Source organism: Engystomops pustulosus, chromosome 1, assembly GCF_040894005.1.
Source record: "Engystomops pustulosus chromosome 1, aEngPut4.maternal, whole genome shotgun sequence".
Classification (NCBI taxonomy): Eukaryota; Metazoa; Chordata; class Amphibia; order Anura; family Leptodactylidae; genus Engystomops; species Engystomops pustulosus.
The window spans coordinates 140,679,857-140,694,692 of record NC_092411.1 but is presented as its reverse complement, the minus strand read 5'-3'; the positions used below and the strand labels follow the sequence as shown (position 1 = coordinate 140,694,692).

Here is a 14,836-nt window from a genome sequence, read left to right as displayed (position 1 = left end):
GTCAGGGGAGCGGACATGGTGGCAAAGTTTGGTATAAATCGTCTGTAGTACCCTACAATGCCCAGGAACGCCCTGACTTGCTTTGTGCTCACTGGTTGAGGCCAACCCTGTATAGCATCAATCTTGTTGATCTGAGGTTTAATTATACCTCGACCGATCACATACCCCAAATAGTGTGTCTCCTCCATTCCTAGCGCACACTTCTTGGGGTTTGCAGTCAGGCCCGCTGCCCTTAGAGAGTTCACTACGGCCTGTACCTTGGCCAAGTGACTCGCCCAGTCTTGGCTGTAGATGATAATGTCATCCAGATAGGCGGAGGCGTATCTCCTATGTGGCTTTAACACTATGTCCATTAACCGCTGGAAGGTAGCGGGGGCCCCATGAAGCCCAAACGGTAACACAACATAGTGAAAAAGGCCCTCAGGGGTGATAAAGGCTGTCTTTTCTTTAGCCCTATCTGTCAGGGGTACCTGCCAATATCCTTTAGTTAGATCCAGGGTGGTGAAGTACCGAGCACCCCCTAGTCTCTCAATAAGCTCGTCCACCCGGGGCATGGGATAGGCATCAAACTTAGACACCTCATTCAATTTTCTAAAATCGTTGCAAAATCGCAACGTCCCATCCGGTTTGGGAATTAGAACAATTGGACTGGCCCACTCACTTTTGGACTCCTCAATTACCCCTAGCTTCAGCATCTTCTGAACTTCCTCTGATATGGCCTGTCTACGAGCTTCAGGGACTCGGTACGGCCTTAATCTTACCTTTACCCCTGGCTCAGTGACAATGTCATGTTTAATTACAGATGTGTAGCCTGGCAACTCTGAGAACACATCTGTATTCCTTACTACAAACTCTCGAGCCTCTCGCTGTTGCTCTTTGGTAAGGGTATCGGCTATTCGCACTTCTGCCTCCGGCACAGGCTTATCTGCAGCCTGTGAGGGTAGCGCAGGAGGTGGACTAGCCAGAACCATCTCTGTATGCAGACTCTCTCTGTCTTTCCAGGCCTTCAACAGATTTACATGATAAGTCTGCTCGGGTTTTCTCCGTCCGGGCTGACGTATCCTGTAGTTCACCTCTCCTATTTTCTCTATAACCTCATACGGTCCTTGCCATTTAGCGAGAAACTTACTTTTGACAGTGGGGACTAGCACCAACACACGATCACCGGGACTAAAGCTCCTAACTTTTGCTGACCTGTTATAAACCCGGCTTTGAGTCCTTTGTGCCTCCTCCATATGCTCCTTCACTATGGGCATGATGGCCGCCACCCTGTCCTGCATATCTGCGATATGGTCTATTACACTTTTGTGGGGGGTGGGCTCTTGTTCCCATGTCTCCTTGGCTATGTCCAGGAGACCCCTGGGATGTCTGCCATACACTAACTCAAACGGTGAGAACCCAGTAGAAGCTTGTGGGACCTCTCGGATGGCGAACATTAAATATGGCAATAGTACATCCCAGTCCTTCCCATCCTTGTTTACCACCTTTTTTAGCATACTCTTTAAAGTTTTGTTGAACCGTTCTACCAATCCATCCGTCTGAGGATGGTACACAGAGGTGCGTAACTGTTTAATGTTAAAGAGCCTACATAGCTCCTTGGTGACTTTTGACATAAAAGGAGTCCCCTGATCTGTGAGGATCTCCTTGGGAAGTCCCACCCGGCAGAACATGGCAAACAACTCTTTAGCAATTAGTTTCGCCGAGGTGTGCCGCAGTGGGATGGCCTCAGGATATCGGGTAGCATAGTCCATGACTACCAGGATATGCTGATGCCCCCGAGCAGATTTAACTAAAGGACCGACCAAATCCATGGCGACCCTTTCAAAGGGTACCTCAATAATGGGCAGAGGTACCAACGGACTTCGGAAGTGTACCATGGGAGCATGCAATTGACAATCAGGGCAAGTTTCACAATACCTTTTTACCCTATCGTACACTCCGGGCCAATAAAAACGCTGCAAGATGCGTTCCAGAGTTTTTGTGGTACCTAGGTGCCCTCCCATCACATGCTTATGTGCAAGGTCTAACACCATCTGACGATATGGCTGAGGCACCATTAACTGCTCCCGGGTTTCACCGTGGACCTTATCAATGCGATACAATAACTCCTGATTTACCACCACTCGAGGGAACAACTTATCCGCACCTGGGTGCTGAGGTACACCATTAATCTCTACCACATTTTCTCTGGCGCGGACCAGAGTGGGGTCCTGGAGTTGTGCAGTACCAAAGTTGTCACGGGATACCTCCAAATCCGACAACTGCGGTCCTGTCACTACCTCCTCAGTTTCGCCTGCCATAACATCTAGGGGAAACATTACACTTCCATCTTCTGTGGCGGTCACCCCTACGGCAGGAACTCCAGAATCTGGGTCATCAGGCTCGGGTTCAGAGATCTGACCAGACAACACAGGAGAACAACCCCCCAACTCTTGGTTTCCCCGCCATAGACTCCAGAACATGGGGAAGTCCCGTCCCAAAATAAGATCATGGGGCAAGTTCATGACAACCGCTGCCTCATGTAGCGTCTCTCCACAAGATGTCTGGAAGTTAATAACTGTGGTGGGGTAGTCCTTTACGTCCCCATGGATGCACAGGACTCCAACTGTGCGCCCTGTGACCGCCTTGGGGTCTGTGAGTGACCCATTAATCAAGGTCACCCGACTGCCTGAGTCCAGCAGGGCCAACGCTGGATGCCCTGCCACAGTCACCCGGCACAGGTGGCGCTCATCAGCAGAGTCGGGGCTAGTAGCTGTGTAGACAGGGGCAGCATAGAGAGAAACCCTTCTGGCGGAACTGCAGTCCATGGGCTCTGAGTAATTGGGGCAATGGGCTGCAATATGACCTGGCTCATGGCAGGTCCAACAGGTGGGAGCCTCCCCCCTCCTCCTCCCCTGGGGTACTTCCCGGACATTAGGCGTTGTCCTGCCCCGGGAATTTGTGGGTGACAAGACCTTCCGTGCCTTAAGGCCTGTCTTGGTATAAGGGGCTTTCTTTGTTAGGGCCTGGGTGGCACAAAACCTCTCCACCAACCCCACCAGCGCATCGGCATCAGACGGGTCCCCGTGTCCCACCCATTGTTGGATCTCACCCGGCAAGGCCCTCAGGAAACGGTCCAAAACAACCTTCTCGACCATCTGGGCTGGGGTTGATGTCTCCGGCTGAAGCCACTTGCGGACCTAGTGAACAAGTTGGTGCATCTGCCCCCTCGGTGGTAGCGCCTCCTGGTATCTCCAGCTATTCACTCTTTGAGCGCGTAGATGCTGATCCACTCCTAGTCGGGCCAAGATCTCTGCCTTTACCCTGGAGTAGTCCCGGGCATCCTCCTCGCTCAGGTCGTAGTATGCCTGCTGGGGATCAGCGACGAGGAAGGGGGCCAACACCTCTGCCCAGTGTTGCTGTGGCAACCTCTCTCGGGTGGCCACCCTCTCAAAGCCTGTCAGATAGGCCTCCACATCATCCTCGGCGGTCATCTTGGTCATAGCTTTGCGGACCTCTTTCCTGGCGTCCTTCACCGTCATTTCTGGGACAGTCCTTTGCTGAGCAGCGGTCAGGGCTGTTATCTGCTGGAGCAGCAATCTGTTTGTCTCTTGCTGCTGCACGTTGGACTGGACAAGCTGCTTGATTAACTCCTCCATGGCTGTGGCTTGCAGCTTCAGTGCTGTCAACTTCCAGGACATGCACTAGTGTATACTTCACTGCACTTTGCCCGCTCCAATCCACCATATGTGGGGAATTGCTCTGGTAGTTGACTGGTAGCAGTGCAGGAAGCAGTGACACACGCAGGTTTAAAAGTCCAACGTAAGTGTTTATTCACACTTGCAAAACAGAACACAAATTCAGCCTTGGCTTAGGCACATGCAAAAACATTATAAAAGTAATTCCTGCCCGGCTAGGCGCTGTCTAATACATTTGGAGGACCCTAGCTATCCAGGTACCAGGCTGCCTGGCACACGCTCTTGGCCAGCAGCAAGACAGGAGGCTCTCAGTTACCTTTGCTGTCAGAATGCAATCTCCCTTTCACCTCTCCAGGTAGGGCCTCTCCTACTGCTTCTGCCTGCAGACTAAATCAGACCCTAACGAGGCCTGTGACCTGCACCTGTGGGCTATACAAAAGCCCAGGACCGAAGCCCGGGTGGAGTAGGAGTCCCACTACCAGCCTACCCCTACTCCATAATAAGCAGGCCCAGTACGGACATTACCAATGTGTCTGTGTTAGCTAGGCCAACACAGACAAAACAGACTATTCCTGCTTATCATGTCTGCATTAACCCTTGGGTTACTGCAGACAAACCCAGGGCTTTACCCACATGTATTTCATCTGCCTGTAAGACAGATAGCGGTTTTCCCACACAACACCTCTCACTTTCTCACAATATATATATATATATATACTTCCCTCCCTACCTTTACTCATAAGAAATTAGAAACCTTAACCAAATTGAGCCATGCACCAATGTAAGAATGGAGACATAAGAAATTTAATATTTTTATTTCTGCAAATAATACAAATCATATATATATATATATATATATATATATATATATATGTGACAATAATTTCCAATGTTATAATAAAAATGGGTATTTTCCTTGTCTTTCAGAGCTGTCAGACAGTCATCACTACATGACAGTTGTTTTACTAGGGTCAATTGCTTTTGCATGCTTCATAGTATTTATGTCTTACTCACTGGCACGGTAAGTACCTTGGACCTAATAAACATTGACCCCGCCTGTTTTCAAAGAAAACTGATTTTCCTTCAAGGCATTGTTGTTTTATGTGTACTATAATATTTATCTAGATATAGATAAGAACATTTCATAATAGTAAATACCACGAATGTGACCAGCAAATGGACTAGGAAAAGCCCTAAGGTCACTATGATCACTTTATTTTTTGTCCCAGGTGCCTCTCTTAAGCGTCAGTCAGTTAGAGGAAGATGAGTATGAAGGGCAGCAGAAATGGGTTAGTGGTAGCAAAAGATGGAAATTTTAGAGACGTGCAAACTAGAGATGGTTAATAGTGACCTGGTTACTAAAAATGTCCTTTATAAATTTCCTATTTTTTTATATAGCTTTATTTCTGCCACAAAGCTCCAAATGACCTGGCTAATGTTCTACAGAACTGCTTCCTACAGTTACTTCTAAGAGGTGCTAAGGAGCTAACTGCATACTTTTTACATGGTGTTCTTGACTGATTTGAAGGAAAAAAATCTTACATTGCTAAATGTTTTATGTCTGCTGGCATAGATCAAAAGCCCACTATGTATTTTCCAGATTGATACTCTTTTTCCTGCTAATCTCGAAATTTCTTTCAAGTATAATTGGAAAAGAATGTCTTTAAATCTAAATGAAGGGGAACGGCATCCTAGACATGTGAACTTCATGGAATTCCTATCATGTGATGATTCAAAGTATTAATGTGCTTCTGTGGTTTACGTATGGGAAGCATTTTGTACTTTCTTTGCATTATTAGGTTGTGAAGATTTCACATCATGGCATAATATAATAGTTTAATAAAGTATATGATCTTAATCATTACGTACTCTAGCTCACAGGGCTATTTCTATTGTTTCAGCTGACCATGTTTTTGCTATGTAATGACTTATAACATCTGACTCATAATAAGCATTTAACCAAATTCACTGAAATGTAATCATATTCTGCTTTTTGCAGGTGCAGCAATAGCTAATAGGGGCATTGTAGATGAACAGTAAGTTGCTCTTTTATTCTCTCTTGCACTTTCAATATTAAATGGGTTGTCAGAGGTAAGAGAAAAGTGTCTGCATTTGTTATCCAAAAAAATGCACCATACTTAGCCATGACTGGTCTGATATTCAAGTGAAATGAGCTTACCTGCCATACCTAGGACAGCTCTTTAACAAGAGTAGTAATGTTTTTTGAGAAAAACATAGACCCTTTTTTTCTCCCAGACAACCCCTTTAAAAAGAAGTAATATGAAGTGGGTCTGTTTATTTTTAGTTTAAGCTGAGCTACATTAATCATATAAAAATAAGTCTACTTATGTGTGCTAAAAGTAGAAGTAGTATATGGTTAAAGCATAAACTTTATTTGCTTGCTCTTGCATGCTCATAAAATATTAATGTTGAACGAAGGACTGTGATAAAGTGTATGATTGGCATGAATCCTTGCATTCTTTCCTGATGACTAGTACCATTCTGAGAACAAATTCAGACTAATAGCTCTGGATTGCTGAACAATGGTTTGACTTTTTTACTCCAACACTGCATACCAGGTACATAGTAAGGAGTACACATGGATCGTCTTGTGGAGGGGTTTATTAAAATAAAGAATGGACTCAAAAAGGCATCACTAAAATCCTACAGAATACAAAAAAATCCATAAGGAGAACCTGTCAGAAAAATTTGGGACAATAAACAATGTATATGCTCTCATAGATCAATGTTTAATCTATGAGATTCTTGATTCTCAGCTTGATTAGTTAACACTCAGTGACACATATATCCATCGCCGAGCTGTTGCCAGTTCAGCTCGTCATCGGAGCATCGGCATCATGAAACATGGGCCGTCAGCTGTAACTAAAGTGTTATTGGTTTGTCGGAACATGTGCCACAATTCTGTCCGACGTGCATCACAATTGTGTCTACAGCATAAACAAAGTGCATTTAAAAAAAAAATGGTGCACACTTCCAGAGCTGTGCAGGGGGCACCATATTCATGAAGAATGTGCACCACAATTCATGAATCTGTCACACACTTGCACTGTTTTTGATAAATGTGGGCCACTATGTTTTATTCTGCTAAATTTGATAAGTGTAAGAAACAATGTGGAAATATGGTATTAACGTAATCGTACTGACCAATAGAAAGAAAGTAAAAAATCAATGACAGAATTGATGTTTTTCCTTCCACCCCTACAAAAAAAGTTAATAATTTTTAATTATTAGGAAATAGCCAACCTGAAAAATACATCTGATCCCACATTAATGAAAATACAAATATTTTATAGATTACTAAAAACCATTACATCCTAAAGGTCAAAATGGCTACTGCTTGGTCCTCCTTCCGTTCTGCATCCTGCTGTGCAGCCATACAACAAGAACAACTTTCTTTCATTTCCACAAAGTCACATGCAACAGTAGTTTCCCCAAATTTCTTCTCCTTGTCTTCTATTATAATAGTAACGTCCAACCTATCTCCTCGTGCAGCATTTTTTCCGCAGTGAATCCTCCTCTGGAAAATATCACTAAAGTGATGACCTGTATGGACTTTTGTACTCTACAAAAGTATTAGTAAAGGTTTGAAGAACACAAGTTGACCACATGTCGTTTATCGAACGTGTAAGATATAAGCAACAGTAGAAGAAGCTCTGTGGCCATTCATGCTTGAATCAATACAACAACACAGTACAAATAATCTTAACTTAACCCCGTACGAAAATGTAGGTACAGATTGGCTTGTACAACGCACCCCTGGATGTACATTTTCCTACTTAACTGCTCTCACTGCTGACAAATGGGACCCAAACCCATCATCTATAAATTTCCTGAAAAGTAAACTATACAGAAGGTGAGCCTATAAAAAAACTGTTGTAGAATAAGCCATTATTGATACATCTTTCTTAAACAGATGTAAGTCTGAAAGTGTAACTAAGTAAAACAAATATTGGCATTTACTATAACTATTACCTCAAACCACATATGTGAATGTTTTACTTTATTGCACAGTAATTTACTATTTGTGTTCATTATGATTTATTTGGTTATAGGGCACCTTAAATTTCATAGTGCTGTACAATCGAGAAGGGATTCACACACATTACATTGAGACAAGAACAATTGTACTTCCTAATATAAAAAATGCAGAGATCTGGAGCAAGTGGAAGGAGGACCCTGACCTTGATGGTTCACAATCTATGGGAGGGAAGATGGACACACAATGGGGCAAATTTACTTACCCGGTCCCGTCACAATCCCCACGGTCCGACGAAGATGAAGTCCAGCGCGATTCGCGTAGCTCGTGCGCCCAATTTCCTGCATCCGTTGCTTCCCCGCCTAAGTCCGCCAGAGTTCACTTTCTTCTTCCCGGTGTATGTAAGTGTGTGTCTTGTGTCTTGTGTGTTAAATCTCTCCCCCCAATTTGCGTGAAAGCCGACGCTGATGCGCCAAAATCCGATCGTGTGCGCCAAAATCCCCTGTTAAATGCGGTTCAACTTGGAAATCGCTGGGAATTCTGATGAAAATGTGCTCTGCAGACCCTTAGTAAATGAACCCGATTGTGAGGGAGCAGTGCATTTATTAAAACAGAGGGGTTTTCAATTTACATTTGAAGGTTTTGAAGGAGGTTTTGATACATTGTGGAGAGATATCACCAGTGGAAAAGAGAAGCAGAGGGTCATAATGCTTGTTATTGGCACAAGAAGCATTTTAAGAGGGTTGTAAATTGCAATGATTACAAGATTTAGACTAAGTCGGCAATGGAGGATAGAGGTAATGTTGTGAATTTGTTTTTCAAATAACATTTTGAAAGCAAGCATAGGATTAGTGATTATCATATTTAGTTGGACTAGTACTTGGAAAAGTCCTTTTGTTCCCTTCCTGTTCACTTGTGGTTCTTACATTCTGTTTGAGCACGTAAGACTTACACTAAGTAGAATGCACTGTAATGCCAAGGTCTAGTAAGACCACTAGTCTGCAATTTATACATCCAAGACAAATTAGTTACAACTACCAGGTGTGAACAAATGGTTAAGTAGTAGTAAGTCTGTAGAAATCAGCAGGGAATTAGATATACATTTACACATACAATAACAAAGAAAGGTCCAGGTAAAAACACTATTGTAAAAGATAGCCAGGCCTTCTGGTGGCAAAGCAGTCATTCCCATATTTTCTTTTGTCTTTTAGGGTTAACTGAAAAGCCGTCCCAGAATCATCCTTATGAGACAATCTGAAGTTCTTTTTAATCCAGCAGAATGCAATTCAGTGCAATAAAATAAACCATGGACATTTTGCCAACTGTCTTCACATTTACTTTAGGTTATTTGCATTAAGAATATTGCTTTACCTGTATCAGTATTACTGAAATTTCAATTGCTAATAAGTGTCTGAAATCTCCATTATGGCACCTTCATTATGGTACAACAAAGTCTAGGACTAGAGACCAGAAAGATTTTTTGGCAATAGCTGCTCACTAACAAATCCTATTCATCTTAAAAATCCATTTATAGAGGGCAACTGAAGATGAAGGTGTTTAGCCCATGAAAATAGGCTCATATGTTGGTCTGATCCCAAGAGATGAACACACTGTCCATGATGGGTGTCCTTATACCATACAGAAATATGATGCATGGTGCCTACTGTCCGAACTGCCCTGCCGGTCCTATATTAACTGTTACTGCACTACTGTTGCATTTTGGCATATATTTCTGTATGATGCAAGGACTCTTGTCCTATGAAATGTGTTCAATGCATGATATCGGACCAGTATACAGGTTTGTTTCCATGGGCTGAACGTGTTAATCTGCAGATGGAGATAGTGCCATTTTCTCATTCAGATGCAAGCTGCACTTCAACAAATTGAATCGATGTTTATTCTTGTTGGAATGGTCTTCTTTTCCAGAGTGATAACATATATTTCAGAGTTATATTTGTATAGATAATGCAGTGCTGTAACTATATTTTATTTATTTCAAACAATAATTTTAATAAAAGTTTTGTTTAAATAATTTTTGTTTGTTTTTAGAATTAAATCCATTTGTAATGTCTTTGGGATTTGTGGCATCTTTTTGTTTGGATATGTGTAGACCTAGCAGAAGGTACTGTATATCTGTAAAATGTTACAGTCTTGAGTTTGTAGTTCTTCTTTTGGTTAAAATACTACTCCATTGATGTTGATGGATTTCCATTGATGTCGAATAGTTTGACCGTATTTTAACATTTTCAAGGCACGCTTATACAAATATAACAGAAATAATCCAGAAAAAAACATCAATTTCTTTTGTAGTCATAACCAAAGAATTACATTTTTAAATGAAAGAGAGAGTTCACCTATTGGATGATGTATATACAAATAAGTAATTAATGTAGATAAGATAGCTTATCCTGTACTCCAGTATATACAGTTGTACACAGAGAAACTAGAAAGCACCGTAGGAAGCTAGAAACAAACCGTATGAAGCGTGTTCTATCGCGAAACGGCCGTCGTTTAAGTTTTTTGTGATGTCCTGCATTTTTTGTCCTCCTCTTCCCTTTGCCTAAATGGCATGTCGCCATGTTTTTGTGAGCATATAAAAATAAATGCCTAAGAACTAGTTTTACTGCAATGAGGAATAGAGCACCACAGCAACCTTAAAGAAACATCGTGATCTTCACTACTCCCATCTGTCACATATTTTATATATTCAACTTTGAGATAATGACTAGACCAGTCTGGGTCTGAAGCAGTAGCCAATCTATATACTTCTCTATTTTGTATGCTAGAAAGCACTAATGCTTATGGAAAAGTCAAGTGTTGCTCCAATCTAACAGAGCATGACAAGGACATTGCCCACCCTGCAAAGGTTTGTAACTGAGGTTTTTTTGTGACTATTTTTGTAAATAGTGAAAGTTAGTGAATGATAAATTATCCTTTTTTTTTAGCCTAGGATTACCCAATTTAAAGATGTAAATTGGAAGAGTCTTCTCATTGCAGTGAAATATCTCCAGCACTCATTTTTCTTTACCGACTCAACATTATAAGAATAGATCCACTGGAAAACCAGTTGACAATGCTAAGCGAATTCCTGCAGTCAGGGGTGGACTTAGAATTTAAAGTGGCCCTGGAAAAAACTGTAAAAGTGGCCCTATTCTGTGGGCAGAGTCCAAACAAGTAGGCGCGATCATTTGATGTGGGTCGAGTTACTAAACTCCACACAAACTGTTGATGGTATTAATCAACAGGTACAGCGCTGTGAAAGAGACTCATACTGCCTCCCTTATACAGGAATAAAGCTTCTTTTTTAAAAGAACACAAGTAAATACTGTCTTATATACACAAAAAACCCTACTACAATACCTTCTCCGATAAACAAGATTGTAATTACTATAATACTATAAGTAAAATATATTATAATACTGCATTCTATGTACAAGAATATAATACAATAATACTGCCCCCTGTGTACAAGAATATAACTACTATAATAATGCCCCCCATGTACAAGAATATAACTATTATAATACTGCCCTCCGTGTACAAGAAAATGACTTTTATAATAATGCCCTCTATGTTCAAGAATTAAACTACTATAATACTGCCCCCTATGTGCAAGAATGTTACTACTAAAATATTGCCCCCTATGTTCAAGAATATAACTACTATAATACTGCCCTCTATGTAAAAGAATATAACTACTACAATACAGCTCCCTATGTACAAGAATATAACTACTATATTACTGCTCCCTAGGTAGGAAATATAGCTAGGAAGCCAGCCCGACATAAGTATAAAACCAGCGCTCCCCCCCCGGGTCAGATAGCCAGTCCCCCCAGTATACAGCCAGCCTGCCCCCACACCCAGGGTACAGCCAGCCTTTCCCCAATATACAGCCAGCCTGCCCTCCCGGTATACAGTCACCCTCCCCCAGTATACAGCCAGCCTGCCCCCCAGTATATAGCCAGCCAGCCTCCCCAGTATACAGCCAGCCAGCACCCTCAGCCAGCGCCCCAGTACAGCCAGTCAGTCTCTGCAGTATATATTCAGCCGCCCCAGTAAACGGCCAGCCAGTCCCCCCAGTATACAGCCAGCCTGCCCCCAGTATACAGCCAACAAGTCCCCTCAGTAGACAGCCAGCCCCCCCAGTATACAGCCAGCCAATCCCCTCAGTATACAGCCATCCAGCCCCCCAGTATACAGCTATGCTGCCCCCCAGTATACAGCCAACCTGCCCCCTAGTGTAAATCAGCTAGCCCCCCAAATGTACAGCCAGACTGCCCTCCAGTATACAGCCAGACCCCCAGTACAGCCAGCCAGTCTCCGCAGTATATATTCAGCCCCCCAGTAAACAGCCAGCCAGTCCCCTCAGTATACAGCCAGCCTCCCAGTGTATAGCCAGCCCCCCAGTATACAGCTAGCCAATCCCCTCATTATACAGCCATCCAGCCCCCCAGTATACAGCTATTCTGCCTCCAGTATACAGTCAGCCTCACGCCCAGTATACTGCCAACCTGCCCCCTAGTGTACACCAGCTAGCCCCCCCAATGTACAGCCAGCCTGCCCCGCTCCAGTATAAAGCCAGCCAGTCCCCCTCAGTATACAGCCAGCCAGTCAGTACCTTCAGTATATAGCCAACCAAACCCCTGTACAGACAGTCCCCGGGTTACATACAAGATAGGGTCTGTGGGTTTGTTCTTAAGTTGAATTTGTATGCAAGTTGCAACTGTATATTTTATAATTGTAGATCCAGTCAAAAAAAATTTTGGTCCCAGTGACAAATGGAGTTTAAACATTTTTTGCTGTTATGGGACCAAGGATTATTAATAAAGCTTCATTACAGACACCTTACAGCAGATAATTGCAGTCTGGGGCTATAGTAAAGCATTCAGAGCGCTTCACCAGAGGTCACAGGGGTCTGTCTGTAACTATGGGTTGTCTGTAAGTCGGGTGTCCTTTCCTTATGTAGGGGACTGCCTGTACTCACCTTTCAGACACTCCCCCGCATCTCTGTTACTTGATGCAGTCAGTCTGGTCGGCAGTGACAGGTCCATGCGCACCGGCGGGCACATAGACTATGGCATCAGCAACTTGCCGATGTCATATTCTGTTCGCAGCCCGGTCACTGGCAGCCGGACTGCATCAGCGGATCTGCGGATTTCCTGGGATTAAATTATTTTTAAAGTAATACTGCAACAAATCACAGTGTCAGGTGGGTATGATAAGTCTGCCTAGAAGTCTCAACACCACTTCAAAGTCTCTTGGACATTCTAGCAGAGCAAATTAGGTTTCAGCTCAAGATGGAGAAGTGGGATAGAGAAAAGCAGATTACTGCAGGCAAATAAGCACAGAAATATGTAGTTTTGAGATAACTGACTTACTTCTATTGATTAGTGTTCTAGGAATGCTTTATTACAGGTTTCTATGGTCTCTATGCAGGCAGAGGGAGGACAAGTTTGGGTTAGGCATTGATTGCCTGACCTGGACATAATGCCTGATTGGAGGCTAAACAGCCAATCTGGCAAATGGACGACCCTAGCAAATAGCCGTAGCTAAGGGGAACAACAGAGGAACATATTTTTATGGTCTTTATAAAACAGGTAGTATCAGTTAGAAAGCTAAATGCTCCAGTGTCAAAAAGGCGAATGTCAGGCTTCTTTAGAATTACATAAGTCAGTAGAATAAGAATACTAAAATTTTCCTAAATATGTTTTACATAAAAACTTGATCTAGGACCAGATTGCCTATTTGTTGTCCTTTTAAGGACATTTGCACCGTTCATTTAACTCTGAATTTCTAACACTTTATTTAGTGCAACATAGGCATTAGTCCATCGCTTGTATCTGGACTGATGCGTAAATAGTAAACATCCATCCATTGTCTTCACAGGAGCATACCGGGCTTATGAATAACTGTTGCCTGCTTAATCTCCTGTATTACAGCATTATTAAGGAGTAATCATCCCATCTGTCAATACCTGGGTGCTCCGTTATCTCTTTTTTCTGCTATGATAAATTATTTACCTGTCCGCCGTCCGATGAAGGGGCGGGGTCTGAATAGTGGGCTGGTGTCAATCCCCGCTCTTTACAACCTACCAGCGGGGCCGACATGCTCTTGCTCGCAATCGACTCCCCCGGATAGGTGGGCAGCTTCGCGCATCATCCAGTGTGCGGTCCCGCATTGGCCGGGGGGCGGAGTCATGCCGAATATAAGGACGGCTGATCCGCCGCGCCAGTGGTTACGACTAACACACGCCGGCGCCCACCATCAGGACGCCGGCGTTCTACTATGTTTTATGTTGTCTCTGTCTGTATGTAGTTGATTAGACATAACAGCACCTAGCGTCCCAGCTCTATGACTCCTGATGAGCCCTAGCATCCAGGGCGAAACGCGTAGCGCCTGAGCACAGGGATTATGAGACTATAAGAGAACTGTAGCTATTAGAGCTAGACTATTGGGCAATAGGGTTAGAAGGTTTACGATCTCTTATCACTGAGGGATCGGATGGCAGCTTAATACAAATTGCCGCTACCTCAACCTGTACCAAGGCTGCCCATAGTAGCAATAAGTTGGATCTGCTTGTGGTATTTCATATTTCCGCAGCAATATTTAACTTACTTCTGGCTCTGCAGAATGTCACACAACACATTGTACATTCTGGATATATATGTTATGTATGTCACACTGGGGTTATTTTAAATATTCCTTTAATAAAAGTTAAATTTTACCTACCTTCACGACTACTCCAGTTAGAAATTCCAGTATACTGTAGTCATAGGTTTAATACCAATACAGCTCATCAGTGATTTCTTTATAAAACAGGTAGTATCAGTTAGAAAGCTTAATGCTCCAGTGTCAAAAAGGCGAATGTCAGGCTTCTTTAGAATTACATAAGTCAGTAGAATAAGAATACTAAAATTTTCCTAAATATGTTTTACATAAAAACTTGATCTAGGACCAGATTGCCTATTTGTTGTCCTTTTAAGGACCCATAGAGAATCATGAAATCACTACAGAGAACACCATGCAATTGTTTGTCAAGGGCATTCCTGGGCATTGGCTGTTTCTATAAAATATACATTATGCACATATTATTCAAATGTGGTTATTTGAGGGGCTGAAGAGATAAAAATAAATATTCTATCCATGGTTATAGTTAATCTGG

General features: G+C 42.9%; 1 protein-coding gene across 4 annotated transcripts in view; it reads left to right on the top strand.

Moving 5' to 3' along the window:
- The window catches only part of SUSD1 (sushi domain containing 1), an 84,260-nt gene extending 74,580 nt beyond the window's left edge, over positions 1–9,680 (top strand). For 2 of the 4 annotated variants that reach the window (XM_072154758.1, XM_072154755.1), the window contains 3 exons: positions 4,605–4,698; positions 5,677–5,713; positions 8,886–9,679. In XM_072154758.1, coding sequence (XP_072010859.1) covers positions 4,605–4,698; positions 5,677–5,692 — 110 coding nt within the window. In that variant the 3' untranslated portion in view covers positions 5,693–5,713; positions 8,886–9,679. Of the gene's footprint in view, positions 1–4,604; positions 4,699–5,676; positions 5,714–8,885 lie in introns of all 4 variants that reach the window. The other 2 variants (XM_072154759.1, XM_072154756.1) reach the window with 2 other exon arrangements.
- Positions 9,681–14,836: the final 5,156 nt, after the last annotated feature.